At 41.6% G+C, this 26,039-nt stretch overlaps 1 protein-coding gene across 9 annotated transcripts in view; it reads right to left on the bottom strand.

Moving 5' to 3' along the window:
• plekha7b (pleckstrin homology domain containing, family A member 7b) overlaps positions 1 to 17,397 on the bottom strand; it is a 65,949-nt gene extending 48,552 nt beyond the window's left edge. For 8 of the 9 annotated variants that reach the window (XM_070963517.1, XM_070963525.1, XM_070963563.1 and 5 more), the window contains exons 1-3: positions 17,315 to 17,397; positions 17,132 to 17,208; positions 16,963 to 17,020 (exon numbers count right to left, since the gene is read on the bottom strand). In XM_070963517.1, coding sequence (XP_070819618.1) covers positions 16,963 to 17,020; positions 17,132 to 17,208; positions 17,315 to 17,397 — 218 coding nt within the window. Of the gene's footprint in view, positions 1 to 3,777; positions 4,148 to 16,962; positions 17,021 to 17,131; positions 17,209 to 17,314 lie in introns of those variants that run through there. The other variant, XM_070963543.1, reaches the window with a different exon arrangement.
• Positions 17,398 to 26,039: the final 8,642 nt, after the last annotated feature.

Genomic DNA, 26,039 nt, shown 5'->3' with positions numbered 1-26,039 from the left:
TCATATTTGCACTTTCTGCATATCATTAACATGCTCTTGGTAAAACACCTCCAAGTAATGAAGCTCGAGCACAACTGTTCTCATCTTCTCATCAAGTATCACAAAATCTTATTATTATGAGTATGACTACAATAACAAACAGGATATGTCCATCCCAAGGCCTGGAAGTGTCTTCAGGCTGTCATCCTTTTAATCGTACTCTCTTCACAATGGAGAGAAACAAAACAGGACAGGCGTAGTTGAATTGTGTTGTATCCTTAAGGATTACATTATCCGAACCAGGGTAAACCCTGTTTTCCAGTACCGTTTCATGAAAGCCATGTCACTTGCCAGTGCTTTTGTCAAAAAGCAGAGGGGCAGATAAACAGCCACTGGATCCTCTAACAATCGGATTCAGTTAACCCTCATGCTGTGAAACATGTCTAAATCCCTTACACAATCATGTCAGAGGCATTATTATGTCATCCCACCACTAAATACCCTGCTCCTACCACCAAACCTTCTCCGCCACACACACACAAGCAGGGACACAAAAAAAACAAAAGTTTGTTTTAACATTGGGGAGCTTATGTCAGCAAGATGACAGTGGAGGGATATATCAAATTATCCAGCTGGTGAAAAATGCTCTGTAAAGAACACTAAGAGACGGATCTATTGTCCAGACCCTTGATTACATTATTCTTTTGGATTTGGTACAGGGGTAAACAACAAAGTCATCACATTCAAGCAAACGTACAGAAGCTTTTGTAAGAGAAATTTGATTAGTCTGGTAAATTTTTGCTGCAGAGAATCTCGGCCCTGAGGGTGTCCGAGCTCTTATAGCGCAGCAGACTTCACTGCAGCAGGCCTGTCTTTACTACAGCGTTTGCTTCAGTGTGTGTACAGTCTATCAACAATATGTTATCAGCAAAGGAAAACAAAGACATTTCTGACTTGTCATCAAGATCAGCAAATACCTTCTCTTCAACTCAGAATCTCCTCTTTGCACGCTGACTGAGTCAGCTCTTTATGTGTGTGTGTGTGTGTGTGTGTGTGTGTGTGTGTGTGTGTGTGTGTGTGTGTGTGTGTGTGTGTGTGTGTGTGTGTGTGTGTGTGTGTGTGTGTGTGAGATACCTGTCCTCTGCTGGAAGCTAACTGTGTACAGACTGGTTTGAGGCTTGGGGGGACCTCTCTCCTGTAGTCCTCAATACAGAGTCTGAGCATACACACACCACAGTGCAAAAGCAGCCACTGAACACACTCCCACTGGGGAGTGACATTATGGTGACACACAGGGTTAAGACAACACAGCTACTCCATGACCGCAATGCTCAGTGACAATGAACAACATGCAGGCACCACACAGACACTCCAGCGGCCCATAAAAACACACAACTACTCTACTTGGAAGCCAACTGATTTGTTCAATGTCACTGTCTTGTAATATTATGCAGTACAAACATGCTGTGCACAAAGCTATCAGAGCGCTGCAGGTTTCTCTCACGATCCATTCGCTCTAAATTGGCAATTTATTCTCTGATATTCCCCGACTTAGATCACAAAAGCACAATTTTTCAATACAGCAGTGGCCTAAAATACCCGATCACCACATCGCATGATAAGACTGATGGTCATTTTCTAATAATACATAGTGTTACAGAAACTCTTAATAGTGTTCTAATCGCTGGGTTGAAGCCCACTCCCATCTGACCCTCTCAGTTGCTACAGTACACAAGCTATCACATTATCATTTTCTCGAGGATATTAAACAGATGGATTAAATGAATTAGGTGAGGTTCCACTTTGCTGGCAGAGGGTAACCAAATTTAGAGGCTATTCTTAGATCTCCGTATCCTGAGAGTGTGGGGAGAGCTTGTCGAGACTAAGGAGGCTTATTAAGTCAGGCAACAGAGAAGGAAGGTAGGCCACATCTGGTGCACAGCTCTGGCCAGCAGGATCGAGTTTTTCCAGAATTCTCCCTTAGATTTTCTAGGCTGATTCACAATTTGGGGAATTTAAAAGGTCATGGCCTTAATAAATGGAAAATGTACTCCCTTTTCAAATACCTCAGCCCTCTGTTAGGTATCATCACTATGTCTATTCTTAGAAGTATCACATCTCCCTGGAAATGCAGAATGTCTGTCTTTAAGGAGCGGTCCCCTCCTTCCTCCGGTACTGTCTCCCCTTTATCCATGGGTTTTCTGTCTCCTGCACCAATTTTAGGTGTTTTTCAGACTGAAGCGGTCCGGCCATTCAAAGTCACACTTAACAAAGACATGACCTCTATTATCAGCTTAGCATACAAATGAAGCACTGTATCTTTTGGCCACACTTCACCCTGTAGCAGGGGGATGAAAGGGGAAGGATGAGCTGGGCTGGGTGTGGTGGGGGTGTACTCAACATTACTGGAACTGACTGGGTGAACTAAACATTAAATCAGATGTTACCCAACACCCTGAGTAGAACCAGAACATAATAACAGCCATTACATAATCCATTAAAAACAGACCATCATGCAGGAGTGGACACAAGAGGTGATGTTGGTTTAAAATGAACTTGATTATGAATGTAATATATATCCTGCAATGAAATTATTGATTCAAAGCTGACCCAGACTGTCAACCTTTGTTACCTGCTACTCATGCTGTACATGTACAGGTGAAATTTTGCATGCTGCTGTTCACAGCCCACTGCCTCTGTGGCTAAGGGCACAGCAAGAGGGCAGACCAGTGAGGGAGCACATGCAGGAATGATAAAATAGGCAAAGTAACCTTATCGCTGCGGCTCACATCGACACCCTGACAGAATGATAATAAGCTTGGTATCTTGTGCATGGATCTGTGAATGGTTGGACCTCTAGTGTGGTTTCTGTGTCATAACCCAATTAAAACTGACAGCCCTAATCAAAAGAGCGGCTTAAAAACTGGAGGTTGTCAGTTCATTTACCTGGAAATCTGACCATAGTTGTGCTGGTAAATTCCTAGATTTCAAACCACATTAATGTACAGCAGCATACATGTTCAGTTTAATCCTGAAAATTCCACATCCATGCAAACATGACACTTGGTGGTGTTGTTTGAGCGGAAACAACAGACAATTTTCAGCAAAAGGAGAACTAAATATTCTGCAAGTGCATGGAAAATCGTAATATGCAGCAGCCGTGACACTGCATGTGTGCATATACAGCATATCTCTGTGGGTCTGTCTGTGTGTGGGCTAGGTCCTTACAGCAGCTGCGCTAAGGACTGAGAAGCAAAGTCATGTAAACAAATACATTCCTTTGAGAAATATATCTGTGGCTCACCAAGAGGTGGGGAGGACTGCATCAAACCTGCACTACGGTCTAACCTTTGGAGGCATCCTGCATTAACCATGTATGTAGAAGAGTATCATAATCAGCCTGAGAGATCACAGTTCTGCTGACATCAACACAGCAGTCAGTGACCTATGATCATGAGGCACTGCAGTGAGCATCTCTCTCCCTCTCTTTCGCCCCTCTCTGTCCTCTCGTTAACACTGCTCCATCAGTGCATATTAATATACCTACTCCCTAAAGGCAAATCAAACATTTATTAAGGCAGAACTGCCTTCTCTGCCACAAAAAACAGACGGCGGGCACTTTTTGGCATGCATGTAAATTCTCCTGCCCGCACATTTACTTTGTGCAAACATCTAACGGCATGCAATCCGAAGCACTTTATCTCCTGCAGCTGCTGGAGAGCTTTAGCAGACACACCTCCTGAGTAGCTACGTAGCGATACAATCCCACATATATGTCAGAGGGGCAGGGATACACACCTGTGAGTCGCACGATACACTGGCTGCCTCTTGTAAGGGACGTGTAAGGTTGACTGTCCTGGTTGGCCCAGCATGTTAGCTGCAGGTCTGTGATTTGCTGTGCTGTGCTCTGCTCGTCTCAGTGGTGTCTGTGTGTGTACTCCTCTCAGCTGGTAGTGCTGCTGCCGGTGACGTCCTCTGCTGTGCACCGAGGCGTTGATTCATTCAAAACATCCTCTTTCCCGCTTCTGCTATGTAGGGGCTGCTGAGGTGGAGCTAAAAATACATGCGATCGCTGAACTGTCCCCTGTCTCCGGGAGTATTAGGCTTGTGACAAGCATTATTAAATCCAGCCAACCTCACCACTACATCATGTAAGAGGCCCCGGAGCAGCAAGTAAAACCACAGGTACAAAGCATTAGCCATAGCCCATGTAATCATATTCTCTTCTCTCACATTCGCTCGCTGTGGTGGTACTCTTCCTCTCCTCACCTCTCCCCTGCTCTCTTCTAATGCATACCTTCCTCAGCGGAGCTCTGCCGTCAGAGCACTTCCCTGAACTTGACGCCCTCTCTGCTCCTTTCCCTCTGCAGTCATGCAGGATATACACAGCATGCACAGCGAGATAGAAGAGGGAGAATGAGGAGGGATTTGGAGGAATTACAGGAGTGAGTAAAGAAAAATGAGAATGACATGAGGAAGTGCTCTGAAAGTGACTGAAAGTGTCCATAGTGTCCAACAACATCTCATCTGGAAAATACTGTAATTTTACCATCCAGGATGACTGTAAACAGCTTGAACAGGAAATGCTGTTACAACAGCCAGATCAGATGAAGGAGACAGAGTGTGAGTGAGGGAAAACATCCTTCACGACATGAGAAATGGAAGAGGAGACTGAGCGATATAATGGCTGAAAAGACTGATGACGATGCCATGCTAAAATGCTCTCTATCAGCTAATACAGAGAGTGGGTTGGGGGTGGAGCTGTGGGGCAGGTGAAAAATGTTTCCTGCACCAGCTGATGACTCAGGAAGTGAACACACAGATTAAACTGACAGTATACCTGTGCACATACACACACAAACATGCAGGTAATGCATCCAGCTGCTGTTGCCCTCATCTCCTGCGTTTCATCCTCTGCTGCTCTTTCTCATCCATCTTCACTCTCCTTCACATCTCGTTAGCATACCCCAGGAGTCGAAGGCACTCGCACTGCAAAGACCTCTTCAGTGCTGTGGAGATGATGCCGGCCTGATAGATCTGGGTCTAACCACCAACCAATGGTCATTTGAGTTTTGCATTAGCCCTCTCCTACAGTAATTCAGCTCAGTGAATGGAATAAATTGCCTCATGCACACCATTCAAATGTAAAAGAGCCTTTCACCAGCGAACACGGAACTGCCAGAGAGCAGAACAGCTGATAAGTGTCCGCAGTAAAGAAAGGATGCACATGGTACAAATAAGGGTTTAAAAGAAAACCAAATGTTTATGAAATGGGAAATGTTTCGCAACATGAAGAGAATAATCCAACCATGGAAACAAAATTACTAAAGACCAACACACCCTCCGTCAGTGCCGTCAGTGCTGGAAAGAACATTTACTGAAGTACTGTACACAAGTGGAATTTTAAGGTGTTTTTGCACTTAGCACTCAGTGGGAAATCATTTCTATTATCACTCCACCACACTTGCTGGACATGTTTAACATAGTTGCTAGTTACTTTGCAGAGTATGGTTTTACATATGAAATGTTGTAGATTAAACTATCCAGCGATATAGTATAATAGTAATGCAGTATTAATCCAATAACATGTATATCCAGTAATGTAACACTGAGAGGGAGAAGGTCGCTCTGCTGCACAATGAGTACTTTTACTTTTGATACTTGAAGTACATCTTTCTGTTAATACTTACCAACTTTTACTTATACAATATTTACTATTATATATCAAGAATATTTTTTATACCACTGCCCACAACCAATAGCATGACCCTGAATAACCTGTATGACCACTACTCAACACATATCCTGAATGGAAAGAACTGGGCTTTTTATCAAGCTAATAAATGGACAAACATACACATAATGAATAAAACAACATTTAAACAATTACAATAGAATTTGTTTTAGTTTTGAATGACAAAAACTGAACAGGCTTGCATTCAGGTGTAAAATAGGCCATTGTAAAGACAACAATGTCCATCTCAGTGATAATATACGTTCGATTCATCCTCCTGTTCTTCTCTATTCAGCATACTCCAACCGCGTCTCTATAGCTACAAAGTCCTCTCATTTGCTGCTACATTACTACTCACCAGTTAGTGACCAGATGTGGAAAGGAGTAAGTCCAATTCAGAAGTCTCAAACATCCAAATCTGTCCTGATTTGGAACAAGACCAGTAAGGCGTGTCCCCGTTTGTCCTCTTAGTATACGGTAACTGAGCCGGTTTTAACTGTGTGCACTGTGCTAGGTGGGTGTGCTAGGAAGGACACAAAGAGCAGCATCAGATGGGAGTATAACTGCTGTTTCAGCCCTCTCTCTTAACTCGCGATCACTCAGTAGCACCGCCAGCACTTACAGTACGTAGCTCTACTTAGCTTCTCCGGGGAGGAATAAAATGATAACGCTCTAATGTTGTTCAGTCCTTATATAGAAGATGAAGAAGGAGAAAAGGGGAAGGGCCCAGCTTGCTAAGAAACTCTGAAGCCGCTACTCTTTCCGGTGACCACAGATGAGCGATATTCACCTCACTGTGTTGGCCAGTCAACGTAAAGTGCTGACCTTGGTCTCTGACTGCAACCAGAGCCTTCGGTCTTGCCCCGAGTCCTCTTTATCAGATCACATCCCAGTCAGCTATGGAGAGAGGGAGAGAGGATGGAGGGCAGACTATAGCTGAGTGGCTGGCTCCCAATTGCTGCAGTGGCAGTTCAATAACCAACAGACAGACATACTGTATAGATAAGAGGAGAGGGCTGGATGAGGGTGGCTTAGGTCGATACGTACGATGGACAGCCGGGTCAACATTCATACCTCACTCTATCATCTACTTCCACTGCTGTCATCCTGGCTGTATGAAGCTATAATAACACTGTATCAATCCCAGATCAAACCAGAAAAAAAGACTGAGCAAATATACCACAGGTGTTCAACTGAGACTAAAATTACTCAAAAAGGCAGGAAATACTGTCACGTACAGAGCTGATGCAACAACATTTCAGTCAAATACCGGATATGACTGAAAAATGATTAACGGATTAATATATGATGGCAAGGTCAAACATTTATGATTCCAGCCAGAATTGAGTCACGTCGTTAAACTTTAAAACATATCATATGTAGCAGACACAAGCCTGCACAATAAGAAAGGCTTCAGTACCAAAACCACTAACTGCGTTACCAGTCTTAATTTAAAAAAAGACAGAAACAACTGAAACTGCATTTGACTGTCAAATACACAAAGACTCAACAGCACTATCTAGTGGCGCCCTCCAGAACAGCACTTTATGACAAACATACTGTACATGCACATGCTCCACCACGTCTCAATGACAGACAGATGAGGACGCACATCACCACTGAGTCGAACTGTTACAGCAACTTGAAAACATCCAGATATAAAACATGCTGTCATGCTTTGCACCACGCCTTCGCTGCACAATCCAAGCTTTATCTCACTGACTGATTGGCCTGATCACATCTTAAAATGATCAAATCACAAATATTTAGGTGAGTAAGAAAAGGAAAATCAATCAGCTGTATAAGGAATCAGCTTTGCATGTCTGCACTAGAGCAAATTAAATTGGATTGGCTTGTGAGAATTCACACAGCTGTGTGGTCAATGTGTTCAATAAATGCTGCAGCGAGTGAAATTGCCCTCTCACCAGATCCGCTCTCACCAGAAAGGACCCAACGGGGCTTTTTATTAACCTTTTCTACACTTAATAGTCCATTAATGCAATATTCAAGCAATCCACAATAAGGAATATTCTTCAGAGCTTGTACCCTCGGCTGTGTTAGGTTATTCAGACTTTAGATAATATACCTTAACATATATGTCCAGTAAAACACAAATCCAATTTCTGCAAAGTGCTATGCTGGAAAAAAGCTGCATATTGGTTCTAAGACATATAATTAATTTCCAATCAGGACATGGCACAATTTCCTGCTCTCACAAGACCACAGAGCACACAAAAAAATCAGGTGGGTTTAAGGTCGTCTTGTATCGAGCAAGTCTTTGATTGCTCCCTGCACTAACCTGATTGAGCCAGCTGAAAAGGCAGCAGGGACAAATCAACACCTCATAAAGTTGTTGGGCTGAACGTGTTGAAAAACATTTGCCTACTCAGAAATTCCAGCAGCCATGGAGAAACACTATCAGTCATGTTTCTGGCAACTAGATGAACTGAAGTCCAATATTCACTCTCTTTTTGGGTAGTTTTGGTCCTTAAAAACTCCTGAGGGAAACTGTCCTCTTTAACTCAACGTGCCGCTATGCTCACCAGCTAGTCGCTAACTGTCTCTGTTTGGCTTTTGATGCTGGGCAGGTTATGTGCAGGTATCAGAGCTTGTTTGCTGAAAACAGGCGACAACACTGATGAAAGTGGTGAGATTGAATCAAAACAGTAAAACCAACACAATGACCTGGAAAAATGCAGCAACACTCATTAGAGCTGGGAACATTGCTGCGTTGGGTGATATTCTCCGTGGGTTTGTCACTACGATTGATGCCTTTCACGGTACACCAATTCATGTGATCCATTGCTAACATAAAAATATTTTTTAGAGCAGCTTTAACTGTGTGTTTTATGTAACAAAACACTCATTTGGATTTAAAAAATTATAGATTATAATCTATGTGATAGCAAATACCCAGTAGCTGCTTCCCTTTTTATCTAAATGCAAATTTTCCATGCCATCACACTACTGTATTGTGTATTAGATTTTCTGCTGGTGATGTGAACCTCTCACATTTAAATGAGCTTTTTTATTGCTCATCACTTTTACACCAAACACTGGAATATCTGGACAAAATAAAAATGTCTCAGGTCTCGGATTTACTCTCTAGAAAGTCTTTCTCTTTTTATGCAACATCCATCTTCCCCCTTTTGTGGCTGCTAACTAATCACTTCTCTCCTCGCCCGTCTGGTGAGATGAGAACAGTGTGGGACCGGCTTCTCTCTGCAGTGGCTCCAGTCACACTCAGGCTCTGACAGAATGCGGCAGAAAAACTGTCATCTGAATTCAGTCAGAGGGAGGTGTACAAACTCTTTCTTTCTTCCAGAGAGGCAGCTGAAATGACTCAGGTGCAGTACGTTTCTCTTTAACAATATGGAAATAAATGACAACAGAAAAAGAAAGTTTCGTTTTTGTGTATGATTAGATATTTGTCAGCTTTTTGTTGCATGCCAGTTCCATTTCCATTTGCTGTACTTTACCTTTGCATGTTACAGGTATCCAGATTGTAGTAGCATTGTATAAAAATGGGCATTTGTTTTACACAAAGCCAAAGACAAAATTTCACTGTGATAATACCACCAAACTGGTGTTACCTTATCTCAGTCTCCTCCTTCTCCACATTGGAGAGCTCCAGCTCAGCAAGCACCTCTGTTTCATGATCGGCCGAGTCAGTCCCCTGGCCAATGGGCAGGCAACTGCAACAGCAGGTCCCCATCCCGGCTCGGGCATCTCCCCTGCCCTGGTTCTGCTCTGACTCCTGCTGCTCCAGCTCTGACTGGTAAACCTGCTCAAGCTGTCTGGACAGCGAATGACTCATTCTAGATAATGTATATCATCTCACAGAGCACACCTCAGGCCCGCAGCTCTTAATGTATTCATTCATTGCAGGCTCCCAGGGTTAAAAATCGCAAGTCCAAACAAGGCCTGATGGAAAGCTTCCTTTCTATTCTGCAGCACAAACGTCCGCTGTACCAGACTCTCAATCTACTCTTTGTTTTCATCATCTTGATTCAGTCCGCTGCCTTAACCTCCGACTCTATTTGTAGGCTCCGGCAGTACTGTACAGCATGTGTTGTTTCACTGTCACAAGCCTTGCAATAAGTCAACTTGGACATGATACTGACAACGCAACTCAATTTATAAAACATTCTGGCCTTAAGTGAAAGTTCAGGGCACCCAACAAGCAAGCAGAGAAGACAGATGTATAAACATAATGGCTGGACAGGATTTAAATGTGGTACAAGGATCTACTGATAATGACAAATGGTCAACATAAATCACGCTACAAGAGTGAGAGGACTCGCTACCTCACCAACTGCCCATTTGCAACTCCCTGGCCATGAGTCATAATATCAATTTCAGTATCCCTGCATCTGATGCTAAAAATGCTGTTCACACACGCACTGTTAGCATCTTCACAGGATTAATGAGTCATGCGTCAAGCCAAGGTTGTGTCTACGCATGTCTGTCACAGGAAAATGAAGTGTTTGCAATGTCCCATGTAGTTCCTCTGCTCTAATCATCACTTTCTTGTGTAAAAAAAAAAAAAAAAAAAATCATGAACATGTTTTGAGAGCTATTTTTAGGATGTTGCAAAGACCGGCAAAACCACATCTTGTTGCTGTTCTCTTGACCTTGGAATGCATTCAGCCTGTTCATTTAGCATTTTCATTCCCTGCACATCACACATGGTGCGATGGTGGGAAGAGAAGGAGCAAATCGGGGAGTTACATTAAAATGAGGAGTGCAAGCTATTTTATTTCGTCCAAAAGTAGGACTTTGCTGCTGTAATAAGAATGAGCAAGGACCAGATGTGTGTTCAGTTCATCATTCATGTGATAATTGCTCATTTAATCATTAAGTACAAATACAATGCGCGGTGCCTCAATCACAGAATAATACAAATAAGAATGAACTCTTTGAATATATTCTCCAACAAGCAGCTATTTTTTATGCATACAAGGAATCTGTCTAACTTGACGAAGTATTTCCTGCAATGTGTGTTAGCCCCCATCATATAATAACACCCCTAAAATCACATTTCTGTATTTTGCAAAGATGAGACAGGAGTAATCTGATGCATCAGGACTTTTCCTGTCAAGAATGACACAACGATTTCAGAGTATCTATTTTCAGCTGAAGGTCACTGTCTCAACAGCTTGAGGGAAGGTAGAGAAGCTGTGTCTACACGCAGCCTCATGCATAAGAGACTGCAGAAGTGATGTACATGTAATGTGAGCCAAATGATGAATACCATGTCAGGACATAAAGTTGATATAAAATCATGGAGATGGGAAAGCTATCTGATAATGATGAGCATCATCCAAATAAGAAAATGTCAATAGATGAAATAAAATGAGGAATGAGTTTAACACCTGAGACAGTCCGCATACTATACAGACATATAGAAAGAAATTGGCAAGATTGCTGGTAAGTAGCTTATTGTGCTGAGCTGCATAAATTGCACAAGTTGGTATGTGACCTTTCAACATTGTGTCTCGGCTCTTGGAAGCAAATACACAAAATCATAATGCAGCTTGATTGCTAATTTGAATGTTAGCGTGCGTGTGCTGATCTTGTGCTTATCAGGCATCTCTGCTGTAAACAGCAAACTGTCAGGCGAATAAAAAATGAAATCAACAGTAACAGCTCTTCTAAGTCTGCAAAGAGGAATAATGCAAATTCAGTAAAGCCAGGATGTATTAAGGTTTAAGAAAATTATTTACCCTAATAATTCTTTAAAAAATAGTTGAGTTACTCTGCAATTCAAAGGTGCATAAACTACACTGACCATGCTATCAGATATATGCCTCCTACAGTACTCTGTGGCATACTGTGGAGGCAATCCAACAAGCACACCTGGACCTTGTCGACAGGAAAATTGCAGAACAAATGCAACACTGTCTGTAAGGTGTGCTACAGCAGTTTCTCACAATAACCACTCACAACAAATAAACTGGCAAAGTGTAAGAAAGAGTCCTCAAGGGCCGAGTTGAACCCAAGTATGAGGGCAGATGTATGAATATGTAATTAATATTTGCCCACTGCAGCACATGTGCAGTAGAAAAGCTGTGTTATGGGATCTTATTAAGAGCAACATCTGTTTCAATTGGATGAACCCAATGACATACCCAATTTCATTAATTCCTTCTTTCCTGTAACATCTGTGCACAGTTTATACGCAGGCACTCTCTCAGAGAGCACAATAGATTTATAGATATTAATTTCCATGTTGGTATAGACAGAGGACAGCAGTGTTCATCAGTGAAGCTGAACAGCAGCCTCACTGTTTCCGTCAGCCTCTCCTCAGCTTTGCTGAAACAAAAGCTTTTGCACTGATCCCTCTCCCGACCGCTGCCTGTGGCGGCAGAGCTCTGTGTGATTGGTATTCAGTGATGTGTTTTCAATCTTTCTTCATTACTTCTCATGGCACTCAACAACGATTTCCAAACAATGCCCCTTTACATCCACGGTCCTTTGAGCAAACACAATCTAACAGCAGTCAGTCTCGTATGCAAGACCCAGAGGAATTTTAGACTAATGTCTGTGAATTATGTGGTTCAGCTTCAAAATGTTACCAAAGGATGAAGTCTGAGGTCCCATTCTGAGTCTTAATCTCAGCATTGACCATTTCTGAGGGGATCACTAGTTACTTTCTGCTGCTTCTTTGAAAATATATATATATATAAACCTGTCTTCCTACCTGAGCCCCAAGGATGCTTTCAAAGTGATGTCAAGCAAAACTCATATCCTAAATCCTAAAAGTTGTCTCAGACAGAACAGCCCTGCACAAAGAATTAGAAGTTTCACCTCACTACAAAAGTTTCAAGTTAAGGGTACAATATGACAGCTCTAAAAGCACAATGTTCCCCAGTCACTCAAGTTAAATACTTTTTTGGTATTTGAGGAATTCTGACATGCACAATGGCAACTCTACACATAAATATTTCATGTTAAAAGCATCTAAAATCTGGAGTGCAAAGGTCATTTGAAGGACCTCTGGGCTAATTTGTGCCCTGTCATTTTGGTTATCATGTTTTGAACTCAGCAACGAGGTATGGATTTGCTGTCTTGGCAGAAAAAGAGAGCTTCGTTAGGACAGCCTTCAGATAACAGCCTGCAGGGATGCCAATCTTCTTTTTTACCCCCTATTAAAATGCCTCGCTTCAAAACTCCCAAACCACCTCATGGCTAATTAACTCCCCTGTCCTGATCAAAAATAGCCAGCTCGTTATAAAATGCAGCACAACCTAAAAACATAACAAGCAGCAGGAGAATGGAAAATGAAACTCCCCTAAATCTGAGATAACAAAGTATTGGTGGGGTCATCGCATCTGAAGAGTAAGTTACATTTTTTTGGTGACCAGCTATGTGAATTTTATATCAAACACTTATTCCTGGACTTTCCTACAGCATTGTAAGCCCATTGAACAATGTGAACTGTGTCCTCAACAGGACGCCATTGTACCTCAGTGCGGCCTTTTTCCCCTCAGGGAGCTATAGAATTGCACATTTCTTATGCTCAGTGAGTGCCAGTGATGTGGTGGAGAGTAAACCTGAATTTGAGCTCTTTACTTGGGGATAACTAAACTATGATGATATAAAAATATGACATAAATGAAACAATTAGTTTAGTTTACATTCTTTCCAATTGTTCTTCCAGTCGTGCCATCTGTTCCAAACAGATCCATCTAACCATGCATCGAGGATCATGACGGCTGAGTCCTACTAATATAACTTGAAAAGAAAGTTCAGCTGTAGTCAAACTGTACCTAATTATTCATATGTTATGAACATTTCATTCCCACACACATCTCTTTTCAGCTGTCTTTTACTGTTCGATTCCTTTAATGGAATCTTTAACATGCATCCATTTACCTCAACACACAGGCACGGGCCTGTCTCATCGGCAGCCTATCATGCAGCAGGGATTGAAATGGGATGATTTTGGAAGATGATTTTTCGAATTGGGTCACTTCCTTGGAGATTTGACAGACGTACGACAGCCAGAGACTCTATTTCAATCTGCTGCCACAGATGACAACAGACCTCACCCATTAGTTTTGACAATCTCCTCCTCCTCCAGTCAACACAGTTCAGTCTATTAATGGGTTAATCTGAGGATACATGTGACTGAAACTGAAAACATGTATTAATAATAATATAATAATCCATCTCAGTCTGAGCCAAGATGTTGAAAAAAAAAAAAGACTCACTGTTGGAGCATCCAAAACAAAGCACTGCATTACATTACACTGATCGTTCAGGTAGGCCTTCAGCGAGGTGTAAATGAATGTGAGTTTTCCCTGAACAATTGTTCCTTTGTGCTCCACCTTGGCTAAATTCCACCATCAACACACAACCAAATCTAGCGTTGTCAGGGCAGCGCCGTGTGGACTTCAGTCCTGCTTCACTTACTTCCTGGACAGCTGAAAGATGAGAAGAGATGGACAGCAGTGGTTTATCAAAGAAGCCACTTAGTTTGTGCTAAAAATCTGATTGTCCACTTCAACAGAGCATGAAGTCCGATGGCGAAGTGAGAATGAAACAAAGAGAGCCATGATTTGCACCAGAAAATTAAAGTCACCTAAACTCCATGCTGCCTTGGGTTGTCCCGGTAGTATTAATGGGGATTTTAAAAGGCTGAGTTGTAGCCAGTTATAAACTAAAACTAACACTTGTGATGGTTTTAATGGTCTGAAATACAGCAACAGTCCAAGGTTTCCAGTTCCTTTCCAATTTCTCTAATATGATTTTCAGGATTAATCCCTCTGAGCTGCGGCCATCTTCACTGTCTTCAGTGTTTGAGTTCTGCCAACTAACATTAATAACCAAAGTGTATCTTGCACCAAAGCTATAAAGATATTCCTGGAGAGTAAGCTGTTTTTAACATTTAATCTGCCAAACCAAATCATGTTTTAAGGAACAAAGTAGTAATGAATTACCCAGGCCTGCATACCCACTCATAGCTTAATTAGCTGAGTGCTGGAGTTAAAAGCCAGGTGAGCTTGACACAAGCGACACCTCCTGTAATTACCCTGTAGACACATGGGACAAATACAGAAACCTGGCATCCGGGTGTGCAATAAATCAAATGAACCACCAGAGATACACTTCTCCACAATGAGAAAATGACAGTACTCCATTACCACAGAATAGTTGCATCAGCATTAATTTCCCCCACTGAGCTGTACGATCAACTGCGTCTTAAACTGATTATCCACATGAACACTAAACTTCAATATGGGACTTAATAATCGCTCTCTTCAACACTTAAAGACCAATCAATTTGTCACATAGCAGCAGAATCAATGCATTTTTAATATGCTTTTATACCTGGGATGCCTTAAATAGACAACAGTATTACTGATCAATACTACAAGGTTAACTCAATATCTATATGTTACAATTAACTGTCAGATTTTTGCATAAAGTTACATGATAAAGGCCCAAACTTGTGTTTATTTTGACTGAAGCTGGCAAGTGTGAACCCTGATATCTTTGCATCTCACAATACAATTATATCATGAATAAAAACAATCACCCTTTCTGGCAAACACCCAATGATTTGACTTTCTTTTACGCACCAGGAGAACATGGGAAGATGTCGGCTGTGCTCAAGATAAGCTGAATGGTACAAGAAAGCAGTCTGGTGTGTGTTCCTGTCCACTGTTTGACTCCAACAAATTAACCCCTCGAAAACAAAGCAACAAGCGGGGAGCAGGGGCAAAACAGGATCCTTCCACCAAGCCAAGTGGGCAACAAGTAGCCCAATGATTTAACAGCCTTGACATTTAGGCTCCCATACATCACACAACTTCACTGTTGTATTGTTCTCGCTTCTTAGAGGGAAAAAGTGCGTGAACAAGGGAAACACAACGGCCGCCTTTATTCCACGCACAATATAAGTGTCAGCAACAACAGATTTGTAGTTGAAACCATTTTATGTCTTTTTTCAAAGCCCACATCTTTGGGTGCCAGAATGTCTTTCCAAGTGGACGAATGCATTTGTTTGGCTCAGTGAAACCTGTGTTTAGAAACTGTAATCCATGTTTTTTATGGCATCTCATTTATTGCACTGTGTTATACTCAGTTTTCTGAGTGCAGGTATTGTTAAAATAAAAATATGTCTGTATTGTTTATTCAGTGTTGCAAACTGGTGTCTGCATGTCATTGAGCAAAGATGTCTTATTAGTAACTATCAACCCCAGAGAGACTGCAGCTATGGGGATATAAAACCTCACCATACAGGCCTTCTGTCTGGAGCAAATGGGGCAAACTAAAGGGGCCATGACAGGACTACGGGGTAGTGGAACTCCAAAACCTTAAACAAGCTACAGTGGGAGGAGTCATTGTGATTCACAATGATCCAGCAGCAATGACGATTTTGTCCCCTCTTTGTTTTACAGTAGGCTTTCTGTTTGTCGTTAGCCGGACTTGTCTGATTGCTTCCAGCATTGCTTGCTGCTTGCTCACGTGTGCAGCCGCAGAGCAGAATCCACACAAAAATCAGAGGCGTAAAACACTGCAGACGGAAATGCAAATATAAAGCGTACAATCCTTGAGTTAGTGAACCTATCAGACGTGTTGGTGGCGTGGTGCCTTTCACTGATTTTCAGCCTGAATCCCAGACATGTTACTCTGTGAAGGACATGTGAAAATCTGACAAGGGAAAAAAAAACTATGACTATGACTTTGTGTATCCTGTCCTCTTTGCTTCAATAATGCAATCATGCCATACATCTCTGTCACCACATGGTCACACCCCTCTCCTGCAACCTTTACAGTGCCAGCACACACACACACACACACACACACACACACACACACACACACACACACACACACACACACACACACACACAGGCTGTACACCTATCTAATGGAGAGAGTGGAGGTCCTGCATGGAGGATGTGAGGAGAATTTTAATAGCCTTCTTCCTGTCCTGCTAAGCACTGCCACTTTCCATTCACACTGCAGGCAGAGGTAATTGGTTTCACCTATCCGATGGGACCCCTGTGTGTTAATCCATACGCTGGTGCGTTCATGTGTCATTTGTCATCTGCATACCGTGACTTTAAGATGAAACAGTGTGTTTGCAGCACAGGCTTTTAATCTAGTTTGAGTAGCAGTGTTTGGCGTGTCAGAACTGCACAGTGACAGAAAGGAAACGAAATCCTTTTACACACAGCACTTCGAAATCACATTTTACACGGACAAACAACGACAATGCGCGCAGAGATACTCACTTGATGAAGTAGCTGGCTCCTTCGTCCGTGAAGCCCTCTTCCCATCCTCTTGGCAAATCTACAACACGGACAAAAAAAACACATTGAACGACCCGCCACAGACAGACAATACATTGCAGCAAGAAAAAAAGTCCCCTCGGTGTCCTACAAATCAGAGTTTGTCGCGTACCTGATCGTATCATATGTCCCGAGTTAACAGGTTCGCCCGTGCGTGGATGTAGCCAAGTAGTGCTACGAGTTTTATCACTGCAAGAGAGACACCTGTTACTGAACGATACTATAACCACCCAAATCCTCCACGTTAACAATCCCTCGTCAAGAAGCAAGCGTCGAGTAGTAAAAGCCCGCTCACTTAATAAAGAAGACCCGGCCATCTCTACAAACTCCATACGACCAGTGGTCAGGTAGGGTGTCCCGTCCGAGAGGTGCCGCCATGATCCCTCCAACTCGGCTTGTCCCCCCTCTCCCTCTCCGCAGACTTTTCCAGGAGAGCCCAGATAGAAACCACCGCTAGGGCTGCATAGTTTTTAAAGGGGAAGAATACCAAAGTGAGCCCACTTCCACGACTCGGTTTTTTTAATGGAATTTGAGCTCGCGAAAAGCGGCGAACCGGTTCCCACCAGTGACAGCTGGCAGGTGATGAAAACAAAGCTCAGAGCTGCACGAGAGAATAATGAATGAAGCCCACTGCGGAGGAAGGCAGGGTGTAGCCGCGAGGGTGGAGGAAGTTGCTGGATTAAAGCTGGAACTTGAGGCTGGGATAGTTCAGGACAATGATGTTTGGCATAAAACAAAAATTAAGAAAAGTCATTCTAGCAGGATTCTGCACAAAAAGCGAGATTTTAAAGGATATTAGATTATAGAAAGTGGCAATTAAAGCTGCTGCAGTATGTGGAAATATAAGTGAATGACAGAAATACAGGAACCCATCATCCTCACACATTTTATCACTAAGGCTGACGATATGAGACAGGTGGTGGCCATGTCTGAGAAGTGTCTTGCTTTTGCAGTAACCCTCTAGAAACTAATTGATTTTATGGTTATGTTATATGATTTGTCTTGTCCCCTCAAATAAAGAATGTCAGAGATTCCCTTATGTGTATGGTTACTGTAGTACTGCATGAAGATGTGTAAGAATGGAAAATATAGCACTACAGTTAAGACCCTGAGTATGCAAAGAGACTATAAGAAGAGTATTGTGTGTGGGACACATACATCCTTCATGTAAGTATGTCCGTGCATTGATTGCATAGCATTGCAGATTGTGCTGGGAGCATTAGATGGTGTTTTTCAGCCTCAGATCACCTTCACTGCAGTCACACTTTGAGGACAGAGAGCCATCCTGACCATGACACATTACAATAATGCTTACACTGCATCAAACAGACCTGCCCAATTTACCAATGCTGCCCATAAATTTCACTAGGCCTGTGTGAGGGCAGGCAGCGTTCAAAGTCACAGTAGTGTTGGCACAGGAGCTATTCTGCTGAGCCCCGAGCATCAAGAGACGATCTGCAAGGCTTCCCTCCATCGTGCCATGCTCTCTTATATAAATCCTTAATCATTAATACAATCCTCTCCATGTAACATTATGTGATTTAACTGGGGAGGATACCCCAATAAAACTGTCAGACAGTCATAGAAAGATAGCAGCAATACCTGACCATCTTGTGTTTCCTATGATGTGTATGGTACAGTAGTCTTAAAAGTGTCCTAAAGTGTAAAATACTACTGTATGTGGTGCACATCAGTGAGCAGAGAGCAACAAACATCTGTCAACATCATAAATATTTGATCTGTGATTCCCTTGTGGGGATGCTTTGATGAAACTCCAGTGGTTTTAGGCAGTGCTCTTCAAAGAAACTGAGAGATAAAACATTTCCTTTAGAAAACATTACAGTGCTGCTGCTGTGCAGAAACCAATTCACTGTAAACCTTTGAAAGTCTTATCTGCTTGGCAGAAGAGTCAAAGAATAAAAGAATTTTCATGGCTGTAGTCTGTTTCTAACCTTACATATACTGTAGGTTCTCTGTTCATATGGGACACATAATGAGACATTACTTACTAAGTAAATGAGCTCTACTGACAGGTGATGAATTAAATAGAAAAACTGAGCAGACATAACAAATGAACATACTTCTATACCGAACACAAGGGGGCGCTGAAAGGTTTATGAGTTTTAAACTAATATGAATCATATGCTCTGATTTAATCCCAATTGGCAACCTAAGGCAGCCGTGTTAGACAGTGCCCTCCTCCACCATCAGTCAATTAAGGATCGTTAAATCTGTTTTAGCCGCTGGTAGTGGCCCAACACCACATCAAGAAATGTTGTGAATGTAGGTTTTTCTTTTAATTTCACACTCATCTGCACTTTACCTCAAGAGAACAAACCAAATGTATTGATCATGACATGCTTAATTGCATCTGTCGCAACATGAGAACGGCACCACCCAGCTGCCGCAGATTTGAGGAAGACTCTGCTCCATTTTAGGAAATAAATGTTCTGTAAGGTCAAGCAGGGACTGGCAGAGATCTGCAATAGGCATAAATATTGGCTGGATTAATCGCTGTATTATTGATAAGGCTCTGCTTTCATTTGGTGTCATTTGAAGCACAATTAACTTGTGTGTTCTGCAACCAGTCAGCAAAATGAAGCACAGGGTAGCTGGAACATCATACATATACTGCAGTGTAATCATCTGGTATCCTCACTCAGTTGCTGCCATTTGACCTTGCTATGATTTATCATCATCCCCACTAAATGCACACCCTTTTATACACGGTAATTTACACACAAATGCACACATTGTTGATGCGCAGTCCAGTGCAGCTCTGCAGTATGGTCTCTGCCGCTGCTGATTCCTGCCTCTCGGCTGCCAGAGGCTCACAATGCAGCAAGGTGACTCAATGTTATTGTCTTCTCCTCAGAGAGCCTCCTCCTGCTGAATCACAGCTTACTAAAGGTGCTGAGTAGAAAATATAATCAAGATTTCTTCTCTTCTGATCTGACTTTCAGCTCTTCAGTTTGGAATAGTTTGGGTCCTAATCTGTCTGGCAGATTCCCGTATAGGAAATCAATATCATCTTTTCTGAGTGCGTTTTTTTTTTTTTTTTCCTTAATCCGAGCAGGGAAACATATATAAATGAGCATGCACAGGTGTCTCAAAGTGCATGACTTATTAACTGCACTACAGCAATATTTAGGCAGTACTCTCCAGTTCATTATGCGGCACAGTCAATCATCATATAGTTGTTGATTAAAAAGAAGTGCTGATCTTACCCACCTGCTCTAGCTTGCTTTTACTTTATGTTCGTTATAATCCAAGACAATGATTAATTGCCTTCCAGTTCATTGAACTGTTACACTGACACCTACAGGGCAGGGACGTTATATTTAGTCATAAGCCAACTGATCCACATAAAAATTATATTCATTGTCTTGTTGTACGGGCCAAGGCTTATAAATAGTCTTTTTTGACTTTTGTTCTAGCAGCTATATTTCCAGCAGAAGGCCAATGTTTTTATAACTCCTTGGCAACAAATTTACATCTTTTATTCTAGTTGGTCCAAGTAGCTGTTGAAGAGGGAGTCTGATTTTAACAGTTTAAAGCTTTTAAAATCAGTATTTTTTATGGATTTTTATGGATCTCCTGTGTCTTCCAATGGATTGTACCTCTTATCCAAACACTTTACAGTGTACCTCTCATTCACCCATTCACACAATATCATGTAAAGATGAAAAAAAGGGGTCAGTGGACACTTTGACATGTGGGTTCCAACTGTCAGTGATCTGTCATTAGTGGATGATCTGTTGTACCCCCTGAGCCACAGCCATCCAGTTATTAATCAGTGACAATGTGGGGTTTTACACAGTGGCCCTGAGGGTCAAAACACAGCGACATTTGAAATGAAGTGCTGAGAAGGATGCAAATCCAGCACTGTCAGAAGTTTCCATGGTGACGGGGGTAAACATCAGGGACAGCACGGAAATGGGAAGGGGGACCAGAGCTCATGGAGCTCATGGAGCTCCTCAGAGACTGAAGCTCCTACTATAGAGGTAACAGTGCCACAGGTGGAGCAACAGGATTCACCTCCACCCCAGGAGGGAGGTGTGATATGTTAAGTGGACTGGCAGGTTGATGCTGCTAAATGGGATTCTTCATAAATGGAAATAACCTTCCTGAGAGCCAGCGGGTGAAATGATTCAGTTACTCAACTGCGCTTTGCAGTATATTTAGGAAATTGTCAAGTGGCATTCAGTTATTGTTTTTTAGCAACAAGTTTCTTTCATTTCAGCTTCATTTCAGATTAACACAGATTGCCTTGATGTATTTGTTTGTCACCATACGACAGCTACAGCAGATGGGAGACTAATACTTTTTGTCACATCGGTGCACACTGGTGGTTTTTTTGTTTGTTTGTTTTTTTACTATGTAAAATGTGAAAAAAGAAGGAACGCTAGCGCAGGACCTTCATTCCAGGTGCTGTCAGAGTGCTCAACAGCATCAGTTAATGTAGCACTGTGTTGATGTTTTTGCACATCACAAACCCACTTTTTGCACCACTCCATTGTAAATGTCATCATATGCTAATGTTCATTACATCTGTGCAACTTGTGCAATATTATATCTTTTTCAGTGCATATTTGTTTTTACTGTGCAATAGCCCAATGCACTGTATTCTCTTAGTTTTGTTGTAACAAAATCACTCGTCTTTGAGCTGTCTGTGTACCCATCCTTTACCATCCTTTTGCTCGAGCTGATTGAGAGGCCAGCAAAAAGGCTTCACTGCCCTCTTGTGGTGAAACGATATAACATTCATCCAGCTCTCACCACTGTGGCAGGCTTGTTGGGGCAGGGAGGCAAGTCAGGGAGCTCTACAGTGGGTGGACTCTGAGGGGGAAGGAACAGACAGTGAGGTTAGGCACAGATGATTAATATCTTTAGATCAACAGAACACCTTCCAGGACAGTTTAGCATACCAGGTCAAGTTTGACTTTTTTTGGGCGGTGGCTCAGACTCAGGAGCGCCAGGTCTCTGTGTGAGTTGGCACAATTTTTAAGACACTCGAACCACATCAGAAACTATTGATATAAACTGAGATATTTTCTCATCAGCAGAGCATGGAACGGATTGGCATACCTCGCCAGCTCTGCACCTCTTCGCTCTTTTCTCTTTGTAGCTGGTTGGACTGTGCTGGCAGCTGCTGAGTGAATGGACACTACAGTGACAGATGTTTGGCTGCTCAGTGCAGGCTCCAGTTTTGGACTGAAAACCCAGCTCGGCCTTTTCTTCCACCTTGATATATTTTAGTTTGCTCTGCCATGCCGTACACTGCAGGAGCACAAAAGTGTGAGTTATAATGTCACAAAACGTTCCTTTACTCTGAATTTAAAAAGGAAAAAAAACAACATACTTGTGTCAGTGAAGTTCGTGAGACTGATGTTCAGGTCTTTTGTGATGCTTTTAGACTCCTCCATGTTCAGCAGAAGCCCGATGTACCATGTTGTACACAATTTTTTTTTAAACATTAGAGAGATTGGTTGGTCAGTCGACCTGTTTGTTCCAGACAACAATGTCTGAACACCTTTTGGATGTATCATTGGATGTGTCATCAAATTTGAATGAATTGCTGATTTTGGTGATCCTCTGACTTTTTATCAACACTGTAAATAATTTTCCTGTAAAATCACTGATTCTTGAGAGTCGGGACAAAACACTTTCTAAAAAACTTTTTTTGAAAATGTACACTATGTTGATTAGAGTTACATATTCATGTAGATAAAGATCTGTGCTATTTAACCATGTAAGGGTGCAGGCTGGAGGTTAAAAAACATTTTTGACAAATTCACATATTTACCTTAAAAACTTGATTTGTGTCAACTCCGTCAGACACACTAAAAGTATATGATTATATAATTATAATAGCCCAACAAGAATCTTAAGTTCGGATGTATGTTGTAATAGTGTTTAGTTACTCTGATATGCAATAAAATATAATATATATACTGAAGGCTTAATTTCACACTATGAATACACAGTCAAACTTTATCTTTTATTTTGTCACTATAGAAAAAATATCCTTAAGTGAATAAGACACAAGAGGATGTAGATCTGATGATCCTTAATTACTTCAACAACAAAAACTGAAGAAAGAATTTGTTTTTTTCCCCCAAAAATTATAAAAACATACATCTGACCGTGCTGATGAAGATCTGACAGAGTTGAAAAAATTGTATGTGCATTTCTGATCTATGAACAAATGTTTTTTTTTAACAGAAGGAAGTAACAATAGATTAAGAAATAACAACTCCTTGTCTTTTACTGAACATATTTCTTCTCTGGGTCACTGTTTAATTTTTCTCTGCTCTTTCGTTGGTACTCTATTTCTTCTCCTTCGCTCCTCAACTGACAGTTTCTCTCTAGCCATGCTTTCCTTTAATCCAAAAGTCATAAAAAGTGCATTTGAATATTACTATGGAATCAGATGTCCATTTACATTCACATGATTGATTGATTGATGTAAAATCGTAAAGGTGCAGTGTTTGTTCCAACAACCAGATGTTGAAAACATCTACACACTGGCTTGTACAGACAAAATCAATGTCCAGTGGAAGTAGTGGGAGATAAGACACAGCCGTTACAATATTCCTAAGAGTATAACACAAAATGTTCAGGATCTCTCTCTGAACTCTGCACGTGACAACTGACATAATTGTAACTAATAAGAAGTAGCAGAGAATGATACTGACAGACTCAATGATCAACTTCCACATTGATTTCCTCGAGGAATCCCACTGCAAAGCTGAGCTTCTCTTCATTCTGTGCTCTGAAGCCCTTCTATTATGTCACAGTATCTAGCATCTGATTGGAGGATGTGTCTGTTTTGGACAGATCTGCCACAGAGAACACTGTACTGTACTGGAATGTATTACAGTAATGAAAGGCAGGGTTTTGCACACTGTCCGAGTCAAACAGACAGGATGCTGTGGCATTCTGGACACATAGCCTATGGATCCTGTATTGAAATATATCAATACAAAATTACCACAGGTGCACTTTTTCGTCTGATGGTCCAAGTAAATCAGATGTGAAAAAGATTTTTCATCAATCAATCAATCAATCAATCAATCAATCAATCAATCAATCATGTAGACAAGTGCTATATAACACACGTGCTGGAAAGTTTTTCAATAAAAAGCAGATAAAAGAAAAATTATTCAATAAGAAGACCACAGCCTGCCCATGCCCTACAAATCATAAGTATATTGTAGAATAATGTAGTTGCATGCTATGTATGTACATTAATGTGCCGATAAAACCCTAAAATAACATTCTATTCCTTTTCTATGTTCCAAAATAGTGTAATATTAGCACATTATGCGGTTATTGGTGGATTTGTCAACTCCGTCAGCTTACATGTCAACTCTGTCAGGTTTTGTTGGAGTTGACAAAATGGCAGGTTTTTTCCCTCTGCAGAAAAAAAACACTGCAGCTAGCTAGCTAGTTTTTTTTTTTTGTTTGTTTTTTTTTTGGCTATTGCTAGCTGTCTGCATAATCTCAATAAAATACTTTTATTGAATCTACTATGGTTTCAAAAAAGTATCATAACGGTGAGACGGTGTTGACATGCTCCAGCTGTGACCATAGGAAAATTGGCATTGTTCATCTAAAATATAAAAAAATGTCAGACTAACCAGACCACGTATGGTACTGCTGCATTCACCACAGCCAGGAGAATGAAAAGGGGCCCTCAGGGATATAGCTGACCATGCTATTATCTGATTTAATGAGGTTTATGAAAAAATCTGATGAAGTTGACAGAAACAGAGGACACAACTTTGATAGGCAGATTTCTATGGAAAATATTTTTAGATGTTCATGGTATGCATTGTTTTATACATTTATAACCCTTATCTTTGATTTGATATAAATGTTTTCACAATTGTAGAGGTTTTTAAAGTTTTTTGGGGCTGGTGAATATTGTGACCTCTTGCTGAGGACAAGAGAAATAACATGGGCCGTCTAACCACTGGTCATACATTCAAACAAATATCCCCCCATAAAGTAATTATCTATGCAGACACATGGAAACAAGGCCGAATAGTGTCTGATAGAAACAACAGCAATAAACTCCTGAGACATACATTTTGTTATATCCTTCCAAATTATTGCTAGAAGCAGTGCTTTAAGTGGGCCGGTACGCACCGATACGGAGTACCAACACTTATCAATTTTAGCCTCTAGCGTACCGGGACTTTTTACGGCCTACCGGTACTTCACATGAGCCCATAGTACCCTCTCCTGTTTTATTTCTCTCTTGCGCTTTGTGATACTCCTATGGCTATACTACATTACCCAGTGTGCACTGGGACGCGCCACACGCCTGCCCCGTTCACTTGTAAGGAGGTCTCGCGAGTCGAGTGTGCCGGATAAAGGACGTGAAGAAGAGATCTCGCGGACGTTGAATGCAAACATTACACAGAAGATGAAGAACGCGAACGCGAATGCGAATATTAGCGCGAGTTGAAAGCAGTTGAACCCTCAAATATTGGCGTGGCTCCACAAGTGCCAAAAGAGAACCCGGACTGGTGATGGACCCGGTGGAGATGACACAGGAGACGTTAACGTTAATCTTGCAAGTGACGAGCAGCCAGCTCCTGTCCAGGATTTGGTTGCATTTGTGTAAGTATATGGAGATCTTATTCATCAATAATGTCATGTTGTTGGTCCTCCTAAATTTGTGAATTTGCTCAGCTAAGTTACACTACAATCAAATATTTAGGTCTAAAATATCAAACAGTCATTGTCAACTGTTTTGTTATGATAGAAACAAACACAGGAGTATGTCATTTAGCCTAATTGATTTTCTTGTCAACTGCATAGCTTACTTCTCCAATTTTCTCCATGTACTGTCTGTCTCCATCTTCTATCTACGTATTTCTCTCGTGTGTATCCACAGGAAATTGTAGGTGCCAGTTCACTTGTGCATCAGCCTGTATGCTACTTGAGGGCCACCCCCCTGAAGACCTGCCTTGGGCCAATATCCAAGTGAACACACAGACTTTATCTGC

The sequence above is a fragment of the Chaetodon trifascialis genome, chromosome 1, assembly GCF_039877785.1.
Source record: "Chaetodon trifascialis isolate fChaTrf1 chromosome 1, fChaTrf1.hap1, whole genome shotgun sequence".
In the NCBI taxonomy this organism is placed as follows: Eukaryota; Metazoa; Chordata; class Actinopteri; order Chaetodontiformes; family Chaetodontidae; genus Chaetodon; species Chaetodon trifascialis.
The sequence above is the reverse complement of the archived record's forward strand: the minus strand, read 5'-3'. Positions and strand labels throughout refer to the sequence as shown.